At 41.1% G+C, this 19,842-nt stretch overlaps 1 protein-coding gene across 1 annotated transcript in view; it reads right to left on the reverse strand.

The window, feature by feature from the left end:
- NOX3 (NADPH oxidase 3) overlaps positions 1 to 19,842 on the reverse strand; it is a 66,066-nt gene that overhangs the window by 40,398 nt on the left and 5,826 nt on the right. Inside the window, exons 5-8 of the mRNA NM_001191333.1 lie at positions 14,475 to 14,620; positions 11,808 to 11,989; positions 6,389 to 6,512; positions 859 to 951 (exon numbers count right to left, since the gene is read on the reverse strand). Coding sequence (NP_001178262.1) covers positions 859 to 951; positions 6,389 to 6,512; positions 11,808 to 11,989; positions 14,475 to 14,620 — 545 coding nt within the window. The remainder of the gene's footprint in view (positions 1 to 858; positions 952 to 6,388; positions 6,513 to 11,807; positions 11,990 to 14,474; positions 14,621 to 19,842) is intronic.

A 19,842-nucleotide genomic window follows, 5' to 3' on the forward strand; every position in this document is an offset into this window, starting at 1 on the left:
TTTCCTGGTGGCTCAGATAGTAAAGAACCTGCCTGCAATGTAAGAGACACAGGTTCCATCCCTGGGTTGCTAAGGAAATGGAGAAGGAAATGGCAGTCCACTCCAGTATTCTTACCTGGAGAATTCTGTGGACAGAGGAGTCTGGCGGGCTATAGTCCATGGTGTCTCAGAGTCAGACATGACCGAGTGACTAACAATTTCACACTTTCGCTTTTACTGCTTGGGCATGTATTTTTGACCTATCTGCTGAGACCTTCCTCCAGCTCAAGGTAAAAATTGGGGAGCAAGGATGAGATATGTCAAGATTGGAAAATACTACCTTCTTGCCTTCATTCACTAGGGCAAGTCCCCTTCCTCTCCATTTTGAACTCCCCCCCAGTGCCCCTTCTCCATCTAAACCCAAGGGCAACTGTTCCCCCATCTTCTGCTCAGCAGTTCCAAATGTGAGTGTGTGTACTTGAAAATATATATACATTATTTTTGTGTTTGCAATGTCCATGTTTTTATGTGGTGGAGGAAGCTATTATACTCTAAGACACTGTGATCCATGTAAAGCATACTCAGCCCTCCTGCCTTTTCCCCTAGAGGACACCAAAATAAAGGGAAATACAGATGATTCCAGGGCTGTAGTATAACCTTTATCAGAATTCTGTGTACCAGTCGGGAGCCCTGATCCCTGTCTTCAGTAAAATTAGTCTCACTAAAAGATGCACAGGATACAAGCAATTATTAGAACAGAAGATGAGCCTCTAAATTACACACGGTTCTGCAATAAAAATGGCAAATTAAAAACTTGGGCCAATAAAAAATTTTCATCTACACTCAGGTTTTTATTCAGACATAAACCTACATGCATACCTTGGTAATGATAACTTCTTGCTGAAATCGCCAGAACCTAATTATTCTTTCACACGCATACAAGACCATGGGGCCTAAAACCCATTTCCAAGCCTGCAGAGAGCGGCAAAGAGAGAAGAAAAGGAAATGAAAATGGAATCCAAATATTTTCAATTTGAACCAATCAATATATAACGCGACGGGGTTTAGACATTTTCCTTTAACTTTGGGCCAGTTACCAACAACAAAGATGTCTCCTTGTATTAAATACTATAACATTCAATTATGCCTTGAAGTCTACAAGCTTATTTAAGAGATTAAACTCTTCTGTATTGGTTTTTATGCTTACTTGATCAATGATGCCTTTATGTAATTAGAAATAATTGAATTTGCAAAGAAATAGAAAGTAGATTGATGTTTATGTTATATATGATAGGGTCATAAATGCTCCCAAACTCAACCAAAGTCAAAGGCTTACAAACTACATTACTGAGTCAATACAGGACATGAGAAATTCAACAAAAAACATTTCAAATAGTAATTTTGGGGGCCAAGAATGCATCATAACTTTGCGGGTCTGCCTAAAACAACTCACACTCTCACACCACGCATGCACCCATGTACTCACACACACATATACACACTTTCACACACATGGGCATAGTCTGTGTCATCTGAAATAAAGCAAAGTTAGTTTCACAGTATTGTAAATCTAGATTAACAGAATCAGAACAAAAGCCTCAATACTTGTCTGGAGAATTGTGACAGGGAACATTTCCATTCTGTGTTAGCCTTTTCTGAGTATAATCTGCCGTATTAAGGTTCCACGGGGCTACCCTTGTACCAGGGGTTGGGTTACAACCTAAGGTGTCTGCTTCCTTAAAAGAGAAGGAATGGGAACTTAAAAATTTTGAAGATTTAATCTTCAAATTTAATCAAACAACCTTCTGAGGCATATAATATTCTCTTTATTTTGCAGAAGAGGGGACTGCGGCTCAACAAGATGACACAAATTGTCCAGGTCACAAAGGTGATAAACAAGGTTCACAGTGAAGATGTGAACCCAGATGGCCTTGACTACCCAGCCTTTGCTCTTCCCAAGTAATCGTGCTTCTTTCTGTTCAATGAAGAACAGACACTTGATTCACACTAGAGACTCATTAATTCATTGAATTTTAGGATGATCAAGGTTCTTGGAAATCTAGCCTAGTTCTTTTAAAGAAGAAAAAGCAACATTCCAAGAATGGGTATAAATTGTCAGGGACACGGGGTGAGGTCGCAGAGAGCCAGGAGTAGAACCCAAGCCTTCTCCTCATTTCCCTCAGTTCTCTCCCTGGAATTCTAAATCCACTGGACCTTACTCTTAGAATCCTATCTTAATAGCAATAAGGGCGTCCCTTTCTCCTGAACACGGATATTCACTAAACCTTCACCAACCGACTCCTCATCTTCCTTGTTCATTACTCCCCTGCTCATTAGCCTTCTCTGTCTTGTCTGTCTGTTGGCAGGTCACAAGCCCTTCAGCATTATTTTTGCTTTTGTTGTCTTTCTTGTTTCTTCGAAGCTCTTTTGTTTATTTCTAGGTCTGTTTGCATGGCACCTCTTCTCACCTACATCAACCTTCTGTGCTTTTTCCCTGGGAGCCTCTTGTTTGCCTGATAAAGGCTCCATTTATGGAGGCAACACAAAGCAATTTGACCCACTTATTCTTTTCTGCCTCAGTGGGATTCAGCAACGTGTTCAGAACAGCCCAGAGAATAAAACCTTTTGTCCACCTATGCTGTGGGTGAGGCGGGCATGATGATCAGAGAAGGGAAAAAGGCCGGAAGGGATAGACACGAAGGATGGGGTTGGACCAAAGCAGTGAGTCCGTAGGTCTCTTATGCTTGAATGAACCAGAAAGTATTTTGAGAATAAGCTTGGATATTTACAGAAAAGAGAGCAAGGATGCAATTCTTTCTGTATGAGCTTAGAGAGAGATTTGCAAAAAACACTCCCATGGTCTCTATGTATTTTTACAAATAATCTTCCACACCCATTTTAGAAAGTTTGAGACATCACACACTTCATTTTGTTGGTGTCAAGTCAATCATGGTCTCTGCTTTTTCCATGTTGATAAAATGGAATGGATTATTTTTCTTTGTACGGTTAGTCAGGAAGGTGAATGTAAGCTATTAATCCTCACCTCTACCTCTGTCTAGTATATAAATTGCTCCAGGAGGAGAAAGCCTAGTTTAGTTATACTGTGATATTCTTGGAGCCCTTGGAAATTAGAGATGGAGGAGAAGATGGCCAGAGATGAATATTCAAAGATATATTTCCCAACAGGGGTGACCAGGATAGGCAAGAGCGAGTGAAAACAAGAAACAGCCAGAGCAGGAGGGACGTGTGATGGGGTGAGTCTTGGAATGGGTCTCAGAAGACCTGGATTCTGGTCTTGGGATTACCCTCCCTTATCCTATGCCTTTAGGAAAATCTTGGGCTCTTTTATGCTCAACTTTTCTGCCTTATAAAATGGGAGCGTCAAAGGAAGTTATTATTTGGGTTCCCTCCAAGCTCTTAAATGTTTCAATTTTGCTCACAGAAGTGAGTACAATGTTGGGGGCATATACTTGTGGATAGCAGCAGAGAGCTGGCAAAATGAGGAGTGGGAAAAGGCCAGATATTCAAAATGAATGCTGAAGAGCATAGAGGTGAAAGTTCACAGCCAGAGAGTGAGAAGCTCTGGCTCCTTGATGTGATTTTGCTTGGAATGCCCTCTGTGACCATAGGTAAGAAATGAAAACTCCTTGGATCTCAATTTTTCCATCTAATAAATAAAGGGCCAGGGCTATTTAGTATCTAAGTTTCTTTAATGTTAAGAGACTCTGTGGATTTTTAGCTTTATATTTTCTTCTCTAAAAAATACTGAAAAAGTCACGGTACAGTGAGTGTTTTATGGTAGAAATAAAACCATGTTGATTTAAAAGCTGCAGTACTGAAACTTGTTTCCTCCACTTTCACTCCTGGTTTTTCATTCCTACCAGAAAATAAGAACATGCTGGCTTTGATTTGATTTGATGTGTGTGTTTATGAATGGTCTCTTTTTCGAGACAATAGGATTTCCAGGGGGTGGGAACCACATCCTTGAATCTTGCATCTAGCGCAGTGCCAAGTGTATAACAGCCACTTGGCAAGAGTTTGCTGAATTAACTCTACCTCAGTTAGAGCTTTTCCCTATACTGTTGACATCATGCTTTAGTAATTAAAAAGTGCCAGACATTATCATCATTATTTGTTAAAGCTGCAGTTAAATGAAATAGGCTAAGGAAGACCAGGCATCTTTTGAGATGGATGGCGTGAGGAATTCTAGAGTCTGGAGTCTTGCAGCATGTGTCTGTGAGTTTGGGAAGAAAGAGAGAAAAGTAGGGGAAAAGGGGATTGTGAAATAATAATATAATTGGTTCCTTTGAGCAGTTCAGTTCGTAGAGGTGATGCATGCAGCACCATCGGCTTTGGGAGGAGTGGGAGAGTAGGTGCACCCCTAAAGGTGAACTGATAAATATTTTCTTGAGAAAAGCACCATGAAAATGCACTGAGTCAAGAGAGGCAGAGAGGACGCGATGGAGGCCTGAGAAGACAGGGAAGGGGTGGCGCGGTGAGGCGCAGGAACCCTTCCTTGTCCTTGGGATGCCTTTTGGATTCGGTGTCTCTCAGACAACAGAAAGAATATTGTGCAGCTCAGCCAAGCGGTAATTGCACAGCCCACACACGCTTTGAATCAGGATCCATTAAAAATAATGGGAAAGAGTGACAACACGAGTTTGGGTGTGCAAGGAGGTAAAGCAGGGGAGAGTGAACAGAGAGGTGGGTACGTGCCCCCTTCTCATGATAATTAATGTCAGCAAACGCTGCTGGGAGCAGGCTCTAGTCTGTATTCATGAGGTGTGGGAGAGCATTGATTTTTTTATGGAGACACTGTAGCTGAACATTTGAGAGAGGCATTCATGTTCCTCATTAATATGCAGGCTGGGTAGTGGCTCCTGATAGTTGAGTTTAAGACAGAGACAATCTATACTGGCCATTAAAAGAACCACAGTCTAATGGGCACATCTATTCCACTTCTCTTGGTTTTAAACATTCCTCCTAGCAGTTTTCATCCTTAAAATCCAGTGCTTAATTAAATGAGTTGAAGATTTTTGAAAAAGTCAATCATTATATTCTTCATATGCTGATGACTTAATTTCCTGAATCCTCACCATTTATATACTATTATCCCATTTTTAAATATCTTTTGGCTTCCCAGGTGGCTCAGGGGTAAAGAATCTGCCTGCTAATTCAGGAGATTCAAGGGATGCAGGTTCAATCCTTGGGAGGCGGGGAAGATCCCCTGGAGAAGGGAATAACAACCCACTCCAGTGTTCTTGCCTGGGAAATCCCATAGACAGAGGAGCCTGGTGGCTATAGCCCATAGAGTCGCAAAAGAGTCAGACATGACTGAGCACAACCATGCACTTTTTTGTCCCTTGTTTCCTCCTTGTTTTAATCTGCTGGCTTCATTCACTTTCTTTTACACATTACCCAGCTGTCCCAAGGTTTGCATTGTTCTGAGACACATGATAAGACCGAAGAAAATTGTTATTTCTATTTATCTATGCCATCAATTGGGAGAAGGAAATGGCAACCCACTCCAGTATTCTTCCCTAGAGAATCCTGTGGACAGAGGAACCTGATGGGCTGCTGTCCATGGGGTCGCAGAGTGGGACACGACTCAAGCGACTTAGCATGCATGAATGCATTGGGGAAGGAAATGGTGACCCACTCCAGTATTCTTGCCTGGAGAATCTCAGGGACAGAGGAGCCTGGTGGGCTGCCATCTATGGGGTCACAGAGTTGGACACGACTGAAGTGACTTAGCAGCAGCAGCAGCAGCATGTCATCAACTGTCATCCTGACAGCATACCCAGGAAATCTTACTTTTGAGATTTTGGACACTATTATCTACTCTAATTAAGTCTATTTTGGTCTAATATTGTCATTATTTCAGGAATAGAAGCTTAATTAGAACAGGAAGTAAATGTATGTACTTTCAATTTCTTTCTGTCTCGTAAGTTGTGGAAAGAAAGAAGGCAAGCTTGCAAAGGTGGCCTGATTCTCACTTGGGCACTGCCTGACATTCATTGAGAAGGGATGCTCTTAGTCCTCAGGATGGAGTGGGCAGTCGCCCAGGGCATCAGGGAGCCGACTGTGCGGAGAGCAGAGGGTGGCTAACCCACCACTTTCTGACTCCTCCAGAGACAGGGCTGTGCGTGTGGGGCTCTGAATCCCATGCTCTCAGACATCCATATTTAAATGTAAGTGGAAGAACACGTTTCAAAACGAACAGAGTGCTTTTGGCAGGGGATCTCTTTTGAAATTATCCATAACTCGAGTCCTCCATTAGCACTCTTAATAAAGAGTTGGCTTTGTCTCGTGGTGACACGGGGCTGTTCTTTTTTTCAAGCATGTAAAAGCTCTAGCTATTTTAACTGTGGCGACAGCTATTTTTAAAAGCTCCTGGGCTCGTTCTTACCGAAGGTTCCTTGCCAGAAAATTGAGGCACGGGGCACCGGACCTGCCACTCCTCCGGGTGGTCTCTGCAGAGGGTGATGTTGTGCAGCAGGAGACTCTCGGGGGTTTGGCCTCGAACAATCCGGCTTGTTATTAAAAAAAATAATAATAAAGCCCTCAGATTCGAAAGTGATTTTGTGCCTTGTGATTGCCACGGATACATAGACTATGACGGACTCTACAATAACACTTTCACTGTCTTGCAATCTGGGCTGGGGTGCATTTCCCTGAGCTTCTTTAAAAATAGGAATTTAAGAAGCTTCAAGCAACTTTGAAGAGCCCAGAAAAGAAGTGCCCCTCGGTGGTATCCTGTGTTAAATTGAAAGTGTCTACATTAGAGAATTCATAATGAAGGAAATTGTTTGAACACATCCTTTTGTAGACTGTTGAATCTAATTAGGTTACATCTTGTCCTGATTGCTGATTCGGGCTAATTGGCTAACTGTACTATTTGGGTCTTTTGTGAATTTATTGAACTTCTTCCCTTCCTGGTTTGTTTCTGAGCACCTTCAAGTTGTCAAGTGAAGAAGTCAAAAGAAGTGCCTTGAATAATGGTATGTGTTCCCCCAGTGACCCAGAGCAGGCTTAGTATTTGACGGGGTCCAGAAAGGTCGATGTAAAATGTGCCTTTTAAGATGATATTGTTGAATTGGAGACTGAAAGAAGAAGTTGGCCTTCGTGAATGGAGCACTGGATCAAGAGTCCTGTGATCCTCCTATATTAGATTTCCTACACATGCAGTATCAACTGACCCCGGACAATTTGCTTCGGGGCAAATTCCTTCCTTTATCTACTGGTGCACAGGCTGTGACGCGTGGGGTACTGAGGTCATACAACCTAGGCGTTGCTCACTTTCTAGGTGTTTTGAGTAAAATACATGGGTTTATTTTTTGAGGAACATGGTCCTTGCAGAGAAAGCTTAGCATCACATGAAGCTTTAGTGTGTGCTTCGCATCACACTAGGCTGCTCAGGTCCTGGGTAGCCTGTGGAGTAACACAGCCGCTTTTGCCTGGGAGGAGGGTGCAGCAACGCCCTTGGAAGTGGCCTGGAGAACTGCCGTCCTGGCCTCTGTCCTAGTCTGTTTTATGGAAGTCATCCAAACTTGGTAACATCCCTTTGAGTTAGATGAGCAAAACTATCTGTGAATCTCCCATGAGCAAACGATGCCCAGACATAGGAAGAGTGAATAAAATAGACGCCAGATGAAAAGAATCTGTAAATTTTAACACCTTCCTTCTCAGGCCTCAGACAATTCTTCTTGTATCCCAAGGGACCTCAGAACATTTCTCAAATGCAGTAAGCATCTTTTTAAAAAATTTTAAACTTTTTATGTCTTCATCCATGCCATCCCATAATAAGAAGATTAGTGGGCTTTAACACATTGCAATAATCCTACTTTACTTGGCATTTTTGTATAGAATTTGCAAATTACTTTTTGCTGTAAACAGTAGCTGTAGAATACTTCAAGCTGAGAAGATTAAATGAGGCCCTTATCCCAAAATAAGCCTTTCAACTAAGTTAAAATGACTAAAAAAAAAAATTTCATCTTGTGAAATGTTATTTGGATATTAAAAAATATCTCCAGTGAAACACTGCCCATTGAAATCCTCTTGTGCTCCTACAATGCACCATGGAGTGAATGTGGAGGAGGAAGGATCAGGGCGATGCATGCATAATTTTTGTGAAGAGGTCTTCTAGACGCACGTGAATTATGAAGAGCTCTCAAGTGAACTCCAGGGGTTAACACTCTGGCATCGGCAGAAGAGCTCAGAGAGAAAGGAAGGCCTGACAGCCTTTGGGGTGGAAGGCTTGGGGACTACATACCACACACCCCATCCCCCAAATACAGTCAGGGTGAAGGATGACACATTCAGGAGAGTCAAGTGCAGCTATTTTAAAGTTAAAAGAGGCTAGAAAGCCCTTAGCCAAGCAGCAGCATCAACGTGAACATTGACAACTAGGTTTCCAAAGACTAGCCGAGGGATGGCTAGTTGATTTAGGGTTAAATATGCTGCCGGGGGCAATTTTCCCTTCTGTGTTTGTGTGTTGGACAAGCTAATGGATGATGGGGAAGCTCTTAACCAGGCAGAGCCAGTGGAAGGCACACAGCCCCCTTGCAAGAAGGGGAGGCTAAGATTGGGGGTACATCTAGGATGGGGTGGGAGGTTGGAGGAGGCGGCTGACTTGCTGGGAGGTGCAAACTGAGAAGAACTGCCAGAGGGCCCCACATGGGACCCAGAGTCACCACGAGGTGGGTGACCTTTTCGGCCGGCCATCCGGTCTCCATCGCCGTGTGCTTGCCCTTCCAGACCTGGGCAGAAACAGAGCCCACCTCTGAGACCAGCCCCCTGCACTCAACAGCTACTAGGGCAGGAGAATGGGTGCAGGACAGAGTATCCAGCGAGCGTGGGTAGCAGAAGAGGAGCTTCTGGCAAGCCATGCAGGGCTTTGCAGTATCACCAATCACATTCTCACAAGTGTCGAGGAATGTTTTATTCATGTAAGCAGAGACTGATCTCCAGGGCTTGTTACCACTAAAGGGTGGGTTGTCTGAAAGCCAGTGTCTTGCATCTGACTCTGTCATTTACTTGTCCTTGGATTTTGAGTGAATCACTTAACCCTCTGAGCATCTATTTCCTCCTTATGAAATGGGAATACTGGCGCCGTCTTCATTGGACAGGACTGTTGTTGGGGTCAAACTGATTATCTGCTTATATGAATGTGCTTTAAAATTTTAACGTGGGAAAAAAACATCAATTTATGAAATAATTAATATGGGACAAACTAGTTTGTTGTTGTTGTTCAGTCATGTTTGACTCTTTGTGACCTTGTGGACTGCAGCACTCAATGCTTTCCTATCCATCACCATCTCCCAGAGTTGCTCAAATGCATGTCCATTGAGTCAGTGACACCATCCAACCATCTTATCCTCTGCCGTCCCCTTCTCCTCCCAATCTTTCCCAGCATCAGGGTCTTCACCAATGCATTGTTTTTTTTCACACAAGGTGGCCAAAGTATTGGAGCTTCAGTTTCAGCATCAGTCCTTCCAATGAATATTCAGGACTGATTTCTTTTAGGATTGATTGATTTGATCTCCTTGCTGTCCAAGGGACTCTCAAGAGTCTTCTCCAACACCACAGTTCAAAAGCATTAATTCTTTGATGCTTAGCCTTCTTTATGGTCCAACTATCACATCCACACATGACTACTGTAAAAACAATAGCCTTGATTATTTGGACCTTTGTTGGCAAAGTAATGTCTTTGCTTTTTAATATGCTGTCTAGGTTGGTCATAGCTTTTCTTCCAAGGAGCAAGCTTTAATTTCATGGTTGCAGTCACCATCTGCAGTGATTTTGGAGCCCAAGAAAACAAAGTCTGACACTGTTTCCCCATCTATTTGCCATGATGTGATGGGACCAGATACCAGGATCTTAGTTTTTTTAGTGTTGAGTTTTAAGCCAGCCTTTTTACTCTCCTCTTTCACTTTCATCAAGAGGCTCTTTAGTTCTTCACTTTCTGCCATAAGGATGGTGTCATCTGCATATCTGAGGTTATTGATATTTCTCCCGGCAATCTTGATTCCAGCTTGTGCTTCATCGCACAAGCATGATGTACTCTGCATATAAGTTAAATAAGCAGGGTGACAATATATAGCCTTGATGTACTCCTTCCCCAATTTGGAACCGGTCTGTTGTTCCATGTCCAGTTCTAACTGTTGCTTCTTGACCTGCATACAGATTTCTCAGGAAGCAGGTAAGGCAGTCTGGTATTCCCATTTCTTTCAGAATTTTCCACAGTTTATTATGATCCACAGTCAAAGGCTTTAGCATTCTCAATGAAGTAGAAGTTGATGTTTTTCTGAAATTCTCTTTTGACTTTTCTGTGATCCGGCGAATGTTGCTAATTTGATCTCTGGTTCCTCTACTTTTTCTAAATCCAGCTTGAACATTTGAAAGCTCTTGGTTCATGTACTGTTGAAGCCTAGCCTGGAGGATTTTGAGCATTACTTTACTAGTGTGTGAAATGAGTGCAATTGTGCAGTAGTTTGAACATTTTTTGGCATTGCCCTTCTTTGGAATTGGAATGAAAACTGACCTTTTCCAATCCTGTTGCCACTGCTGAGTTTTCCAAATTTGCTGACATATTGAATGCAACACTTTCACAGCATCATCTTTTAGTATTTAAAACAGCTCAAATGGAATTCCATCACCTCCACTAGCTTTGTTCGTGGTGATGCTTCCTAAGGCCCTCTTGACTTTGCACTCCAGGATGTCTGGCTCTAGGTGAGTGCTCAACCATCATGATTATCCAGGTCATTAAGATATTTTTTTTGTATAGTTCTATGTATTCTTGCCACCTCTTCTTAATTTCTGCTGCTTCTGATAGGTCCATACCATTTCTGTCCTTTATTGTGCCATCTTTGCATGAAATGCCCCCTTGGTATCTTTAATTTTCTTGAAGAGATCTCTAGTATTTCCCATTCTATTGTTTTCCTCTATTTCTTTGCACTGATCACTGAGGAGGGTTTTCTTATCTCTCCTTGCTATTCTTTGGAACTCTGCATTCAGATTATATCTTATCTTTCCTTTTCTCCTTTGCCTTTCACTCTCTTCTTTTCTCAGCTATTTGTACAGCTACTCAGACAACCATTTTGCCTTTTTGCATTTATTTTTCTTGGGGATGGTTTTCATCACTGCCTCCTGCACAATTCTGGTAACATGTAAAGACTTAAAAACATTATCTTTGAAGGTCCTATATTTCAGATGATGCTACTCTAGCTTCCTGATGAAAGAATTAAGAATATCAGGTGGGTGTTGAATGCCAGAACAGCATTTTATGGGATGTTTGAGCAAAAAGGAATCCTAGATGCCAGATGGGGAAACTGAGGTTCAAAAAATTGAAATGGCTTGCAAGTGGTCACTCTGGTGACTAGTGGCACAGCCTAGATCAGGTTGGTCATCTCACACTCTGTCCCTCCACCACACGGGGTTTCCTAATGGATTATTTTAGTCCAGCAAAAGTAAAATCTGAGTATCAAAAATATATATCCCAAGGATTCCCATATAAATTGGATTGTGGAAATAGATTCTAAATAAAATATAGATCTATTGTTATCCAGCTTTCATTAAAATTCCCATATACCTGTCAAAATTTCCCAACAGAATTGGTTAGAAAAAATGAAGTCCTTAACCATCTATATTGCTTTTTTTCCCAGCATAACTAAAAAATTCACTATGTTTGGCATAGTGAATTTGCTTTTTCATACGTTCTCTGCATCCATCTGTCCTGCATGTCATGCTCCTCCATCCAAAAGACTTTCTAGACTATTCTGAGATTCACAGAGATAAAATCTTACTCACTGAGTGTCAAAGGGACTCACCCCGCTCCGTGGATAGCCAGACCGATAAAGAAGATGATGAAAACATGGTGCGTATACCAGAACAATTCATAGGACACCTGCCGGATGAACTCGGTGGAAGAGGTCATGATCAAGATCAAAGCCAGAGAGATCAATAGGCCAGTAATGCCTGCGATTGTAGTTAGCAACTCAGTGATTGTGTTCTAAAAGAAACAAACACCATCACATTAATGACTCAGTTCTGTTTTTCCATTTTAGGATCAACATTTGAGAATCCAAACAGGGAGCAATACACAATGTACTAGTCAGAAGCACATTAACCTTGGGAAGGGTCCCCATACACTTCTAACAAGGCACTTCTTATCCTTTCCTCTGCCACCGGAGGGTGGAATTCACTATGCTCAAATTTTGTCCAATGTCATTTTGTTAACTATTTTTTTCCCCATCTGTATAAATCAGCCAGCATGCCAAAGTTGATGATGTTGAATTGTAATTAGGACAATATATGAAAATGCATTTTAGGATACAATACTGCAAAAAAAAACCCGAGTTTCAAGTTTTTAATTTTTAAAATAAAAATGAGACTCACCATGCTTAATTGCATCTTAACATTAATAAACACTTTTCTGGAGAGGTCCCTCAGGGGCATCCCTAATAAAGCAGCTGCACACTCTGTTCCCCTGGCAGTTATTCCTTGCTCTCGATTTTTAATTGGAAGGACCATGACTTGCATTTCTTTCATGCCACCTCATGAGGCTTGGAATACGGCTTTGTAAATCCTAGGTGATCAATAAAGATACAGCTATTCTTATTAGATAGACCCTGCCACAAGGCCAGAATTCTGACCTGTTAGTGTAGAGGATGGTTAAATAGCTTTTCAGAATATGAATCATACAACATTTTGTTTTATTGGGAGTTTGCCATATTCTGGTCAAGTCATTAGTATTCACACACTGTGTTTCTATCTTTGAGACAACTATGAGCTCCATAAACGCACACTGTATTTTTTGTCAGTAAAATCTCATTGATTTGGGCCGCTTTGAGATCTTGAGGTAATTTAAACAGGGACTTCTCTGTTGTTTACTTTTTCCTTTGTAGAGCAAACAGTGGAAATAAAACTGAAAGGGTTATGTCTAAAACATTTAAAAGACCTTTTTTTTTTTTTTTTTCCCCACTGTACTCAGGCATTTTAGAAATCCATTGATATCACATGGTGTGCTAATTTCAAATCATTCTTCTTTGCTTATTAAAGCAAATCCCCACTTCCCTCTTCTTGTGACATATTTATAGACTGGTTTGAGTTGCAAGGGATCATCTAAACCAATTCCTCTGTGTCTCATTAGAAATGCTCTATAATGTACATGTTGTGTTATGGGTACCCATCTTTCTCTAAATATCCTAGATTAGAAGGTTTCTTGACCTTAATTAGTACTTACATAGTATATTGCCTTTAAAATTTTGAAATAGCCATATGGGGAGTAGTTTAATCATGTTTAATTTGCTTCAAATTACTTTAAAAGTATTTGTAATAAATACAAGTTATTGTATAGTCTCTTCAAAATCTTGAGATTTATTCTTGGTTATGTATCACAACAGATTTCCCAGAGTCTTAATGGGGGACAGAGTTAACCCCAGTAGGTGCCCAGATAAATCCTGCAGCTCCAATAAGTACAGCAAAGGCCTTCCATTCCCATAGGCTTAGGGCCTCTGTAGCTTCTAATTGTTGTCAGCTAAGAAAATGTAGCTCTACTAGATCAATGGCCTGATTTTCAAAATCACTGTAGGATAATTAGAAGACATGACATGGAAGAATTTCCCCAGAAAGAGACTTTGAATATTGCTTCTTCAAGTAAGGCTAATGGGCAAAAGGGTCACTTAAAGAGATGGCCCAGACAGTACTGGAGGAATTTCCATTTTGGAGAGTATTGTCTTAGGCTCTTCTTGGACAATACAGATTTTTGATCTTGGTCAACATGCAGCATACATTTTCCAATATGATAGGCAGTACATGGCAAAAGTTTAGATCAACCAGGAAAACAGGCAGGAGGTGAATTAAAGGAAAGAAATGTCTTTTTAGGAGGATTTCTGAGGCTACACATTGGGTTTTCTTTTTGTTTCTTATATGTACACACAACTAATTAGCATTAATGATGTCACTGGCCATGCAGGTCTCATTATGGAATTTGCTGCTCTGTCCAGCATCAGATTTGGCAAACTAGCTAGTCATTTGTGTGCCAAAAATGGCACAGGAAAAGCAATCCAGAAAACAATTTGCAAACTGAAAATAAAGACATCCAATTCATCATCCCTGAATTTAGATGGCACTTCACATTCTTTATGATTCTAATATTGGCAAAAAATATCTAATCATGAGCTACTTTAAAAACTTAAAGTAAGGTTTAATAGGTTATTTCATTCCTTGTTTAGGTGTATTTATTTATTTATTTTTGCTATAAACTAATTAAGTGGCATCAAATTTTCTTGCTCATAACCTCTTAGCAATGATGATGGCAGAAGAAAAAGAACTTCTTTTAAAAGGTGAAATTGATGTTACCATTTGGCAGAAACTGGCTCTCTAGCTTTTAAAAAATTTTTATCAAAAGCTTTTGAAATACAGGATTCCTTATAAAGGGATCATAAAAGGAAGGATTTAGGGGATGAGAAAGGAGGTAATATGCAAGAACTCACTGTGTGGAAGGTCCGGATGGGGTTGAGGTAGGTCTCGTTCGGGGTGTCACCAAGTTTGGAAAGTGCAGCCACGAGTCCCTCTGCCTCTGGCGACTGGCTCCAGTAGTAGTGCTCCAGGTTAAACAAATGCGCCCCGACGTGGATGGCTGCGGGCAGGGGACGCCGCGGAACAGGCACCATGTTAATTCCTTCCTTTGCGCTTACTTCCCTGGTGGCTCAGACAGCAAAGTGTCTGGCTGCAGTGCAGGAGACCGGGATTCAATCCCTGAGTTGGAAAGGTCCCCTGGAGAAGGAAATGGTAACCCACTCTAGCACTCTTGCCTGGAAAATTCCATGGATGGAGGAGCCTGGTGGACTACAGTCCATGGGGTTGCAAAGAGTCAGACACGACTGAGTGGCTTCACCCACTCATGGGTAGGGGACGACTCGGAACACGAACCATGTTAATTTCTTCCTTTGAGGTTACTCAAAAACTCAATGTCTATCTGGTCGTTTCTCTGTTCTGGTTTTTGTAACCTCCAAGCAAGATTAATCTGTGCATCTTTCCTAGTGTCTTGAATGAAGTGAACTGAATACTTTTGAAGATACTGTATGATTCAGCACATTCATGTTTTTTAAAAATTTGGCTGTGCAACCCATCACCATATTCATTTTAACTATATTAAGACATAAAGTAAATTTCAATTCACCATAATTTAATTATAAATACATAATCATTCTGGAAATAGAATAGATATTATGATATACAAGCTAGGTATATATATATTCCACCCTATACATATATATAAGAAGATAGACATACACACACATCTCTTATTTCCCAAGAAATCAGAAAGTATTTTTCTAGAATACTGTATGTCAAACACACATATATATGCATATAACATATGATATAGATACCAGAAGAGACAGTGGTGTTTTTGTTCTCTTTCAGACATTACGTGTTTTATTCTTACTTTATACATTTTAGTGTATATATATGTATATATACACATACACATATATGTACACATACACACATATACTTACATGTGTTATTCCCAGTGGACCAAAATAAATATTTATGAAACTAAACCTCTCAGTATATTCTTAAGAAGAAACTTTAGTTTTCTAATTCTGGGAATTGGTGATGTCTAAATTCCAAGTGAAGAGAATAAGCTCAGATCACAGAATCCTCTGGCCTAAGGAGTCTATGCCCACTGCTACTTTCTTGTCTTCTGAAATCTGTGGGCATGCCAGCAGCCACAACATTCAGACGAGAATATCCTGAGGCTCTTCCTGCCAATGGGAGCCCTGCTGGGTGGCCAGTTGATACTCGCCATTGAGATCACATTCAAGTGTGAAATGAGAACTCATTACCAAGAAGATAGGTAATTTCCAGGTTGACATCCCACCCCCCACCCCCGCATCCACAGTGAAAAGTCACAGAGGCTGCTACTATTCTAAGTCTCTACAGTTGTGGGTGAGTTCTGGGGTCACCGTGGTTGTACACTGTGAGTTGAGGTATGGTTGTTATTTAGTAGCTCAGTCGTGTCCGACTCTTTGTGACCCCATGGACTGTAGCCCACCAGGCTCCTCTCTCCATGGAATTTCCCGGGCAAGAATACTGGAGTGGGTGAGGGGAGTGAGGGAAAAGGAAACAGCAGGAGTTTCTGTGAAGTTGGTGGCCTTTGGTTCTAGTAGCAGATATATTTAGAAACGTCATCTCCTATTTGTCCTCTTCTCTCTGTCATCTGAGTTCCATTTAACAGAGCCATTCCCTTTTTTGCCCTGCAAAGCAGTCTTCCTGTTTTAAGACCCAATTCAAAAGTTGTTTTCTCAAGCATTCTTCAGTTCCACAGTCATGGATGGTGCCTTGATTACATTTCCCAGATATTATGGTTCTGATGATCTTTTACCTGCGTTGCTTGATGGATTTTGACCCCCCAAGACTTGATCATCTTGAAATCTCAACACCTGTCACTTGCTTAGCACCAGCCTATCTTTAGTAAGGGCTTCCCTGATGGCTCAGTGGTAAAGAATATGCCTGCCAATGGGGGAGACAGAGGAGACTCAGGTTCAGTCCGTGGGTGAGGAAGATCCCCTGGAGAAGGGCATGGCAACCCACTCCAGTATTCTTACCTGCAGAATCTCATGGACAGAGGAGCCTGGTGGGTTACAGTCCATGGAGTAACAAAGAGTCAGACACAACTGAAGCGACTGAGCATGAACGTCCTTAGTGATGATTGCAGAGTGAGATTACAGAAAGGGAGAAAGGTCCAGAGAGGCAATCTATGTGCAGTTAGAGTAGCATTTTCTCTGCTAATATGTATTTTTGCACTTCTACAGGCTTTAAGTTGGAAATCAATTCAACTATACTTTTGGTTGAAGCTTTTACTTAGGAATGCAAAGCATGTGAGTGTTTCTGAGTCTATGATGTTGACTATCTCCTTAAGGATTCAGTGAGGTGAGCACCCAAGAGGTAGTGTCTTTCCTTAAATGTTCTATTTGTCAACATATGCGGCCGTGTCCCTGAAGGGGCTGCCTTGTTTGGTCTCAGCATCCATGGAGCTAGAAAAGCTTACCCGGCAGCAGTCTCTTGCAATATGTCGTATATAAAAAGGAAACTATTTTCTTAGTTCCACATAGACATTGTCTAGTATTTTTTAATAGCTGTTTTCTAACAATTATCTTAAAGTTTTGAAAAACAAGTAATCTTTTTCCTAGCTAACATATACTGAATACTTATTATACTCCAAATGCTGTTATTAATTCTTTAGGCATATGATCTCATGTAATCCTCATATACTAGTCTTATTTCCATTTTACAGATAAGTGTTTAATAAATTAAGAGTGGTCCATTGATGGAAAAGGTAGGATAAAACTGCCTATGCCAGAGCCTGATCTTTTGACCTTTAAGTTATATTGCTTCTTTTCTCTAATCAATAATGGCTATACTTTACTGAAGATGAATTTCTCCTAAGGGCTTAGCTAGACTCTTTGAATAGCTCACTTGGTGTCTTTAATCTAGAGTCAAAGAGCTCCTACGACTGATGACTGATCATTGTCTTTGGAGTCTTCTTTGTAGGTGGGTGTGAATCCTCTGTCTGCATTTTATCCCTCTCCCTCACACCTGTGCTCATGTCTCTCTTCCATTCTCCCTCTGTGGACTAACGCACACCAGAGAGAGAGGAGTTATTCCCATTTTACAGAAATAGACACTGAGCTTCAAGCCCCAAATTAAGTAATGTATTTACCATTACATAACCTACATGTGATGGTCAGAAAAGGAACACTGGGTAAAATCTAGGTCGTTTATAGTCTACATCTATAGCTTCTTTCTCCCATGTAATGAGCTGTTGGTCACAATCTACTTTGTATTAGGTTGATTTCCACATGAACTTGCCACTGATAAACTAAATTTAAGTACATTTATTGAATGAGCAAAGATATTGAGCTCTTCATCTATTCCTATTGCCAGGTTTCCCATAACAAGTCTGAAGAAATTAATGAGGTAGAGTATGAAAACCCAAGATGCTTTTCACAAGGTAGCTCTTTAGGGAATGTATTGAAAGCTATTCTTTCCATTTTTTTCTAAGTACTTTAAAATTCGCATCTTAAATGTTTCATTTCTCCAGCTATCTCCATGTCGTTTTATTTTCAGGTGGTACAGTGAGAATCCACCTGCCAATGCAGGAAATGCAAGAGACACCGGTTTGAACCTGGAGAAGGAAATGGCAACCCACTCCAGTATTCTTGCCTGGAATATACCATAGACAGAGTAGCCTGGGGGGCTACAGTGCATGTGATCATAAAGCATCAGACACGATTGATCACAGCACAGCCGCGATGGGGCCTGTGCGCACCCTCAGCTCCTCAGTCACGCCTGACTCTTTGTGACCCCACGGACTGTAGCCTGCCAGGCTCCTCTGTCCATGGAATCTTCCAGGCTAGAATTCTGGAGCCAGTTGCAATTTCTCCAGGGGATCTTCCTGACCCAGGGATTGAACCTGCATCTCCTGCATCTTCTGCACTGGCAGGTGGATCCTTTACCACTGAGCTACCTGGGGATCCATTTTCTCCTAGATTGTACCCTGATTTTATTGTGATCTTGCCTTGGAACCAAAGGTATTCCAGCTACCACATCCAGGGTTGCTGGGACTTGATAGATATCAGGGGAGAGATGGATTTTGTTCTTTTTCGGACATTATATTTTCTATTCTTCCATTTATACATTTTAGTTATTTTAATATGAATAGCTGTGCTATCTATGTTTACAGTGACAGTTGCTTCAAGTATATGATAAAATAGTGACACGCTTTTATTTTTTCTTTCTTAGTCATCAAAATCATGTTACTAGATTTGGTATGAGCATGTGGGAGAAAGAATACTGAAGAGGATATGTCTCAGTTACTTAACTTCTTTTAGTCCCTGTTTTCTCATCTGTAAAAGGGGTGGGTTGAACTAAACCATGATATCTAGGCTCCCTTCCAGCTGTCTGGCTCCTATGTCTCCATTTGAAGTTAACTGGGAACATTTGTCATCTGAAAGGGAGCTGCAGTCCAATACAAGAGCAAACATGAAACTTACCGTTTTAAAACATTTTAAAAATCAACACGGTCTTAAAGGAGCTTCTTCAGTCTTACAGCAAATCCAGTGTCACCAGCTACATGGGTTCTCTCCTCATGGTATTTCAGGGGACCAATCGCTTGGAAGATCCCAAGGTACACATTTGCAGAACTAACTCGAGTTCCATGCTAAAAAATGCTATGGCTCAGTCTTTCCATTATTTTTTCTTACAAAAAATATTTTTTACAGTTAAAAAAGAGCTGCAATCTTGGACACACTACAAATGCACATTTAATTGCTGTGTGAACTTTGGAGTTCAACTAAGGAGCTTTTATTGAAGAGTGAACAGAAAAAAAATTCATAAAGGCTACAATTAGAGCCAGTTGCCCTGAGAAAGTTCCTTTTTCTCCCTTCTTTCCTTCTTTTTCTTTTTCAGGAGATCAAAGGGAGCGTAATTGAGGGAGAATCTTGGAAGTGTGGTCAGTTCTATGCTATCTCTCTGCCTGCCTGTCAGTGATAACAGTCATTTTGGAGTTAGTCACCTCCTAATTAAGCAGCCTTTAGAAAGAAGGACCCAGGGACAAATTCTGGCTGTGTTTCTTGCAGCCAGAATTTGGCCCCAAACTTTCAAATTTTGTGGTCTTATTTCTGCAAGAATATACATATTCTCTGGCACTCTGTGCATGCCAATCATTTGAAAATCACATTAAATTGTGTGAGGCAAGACAGGGGAGACGCCTACTTGGAACTCTCCATGCCTCAAGCAGAACTAGATCAGTAGCCATCCCTTTGGGATCAGGTCTGAAAGCATTTGGGCCTC

Source organism: Bos taurus, chromosome 9, assembly GCF_002263795.3.
Source record: "Bos taurus isolate L1 Dominette 01449 registration number 42190680 breed Hereford chromosome 9, ARS-UCD2.0, whole genome shotgun sequence".
Lineage (NCBI taxonomy): Eukaryota > Metazoa > Chordata > Mammalia > Artiodactyla > Bovidae > Bos > Bos taurus.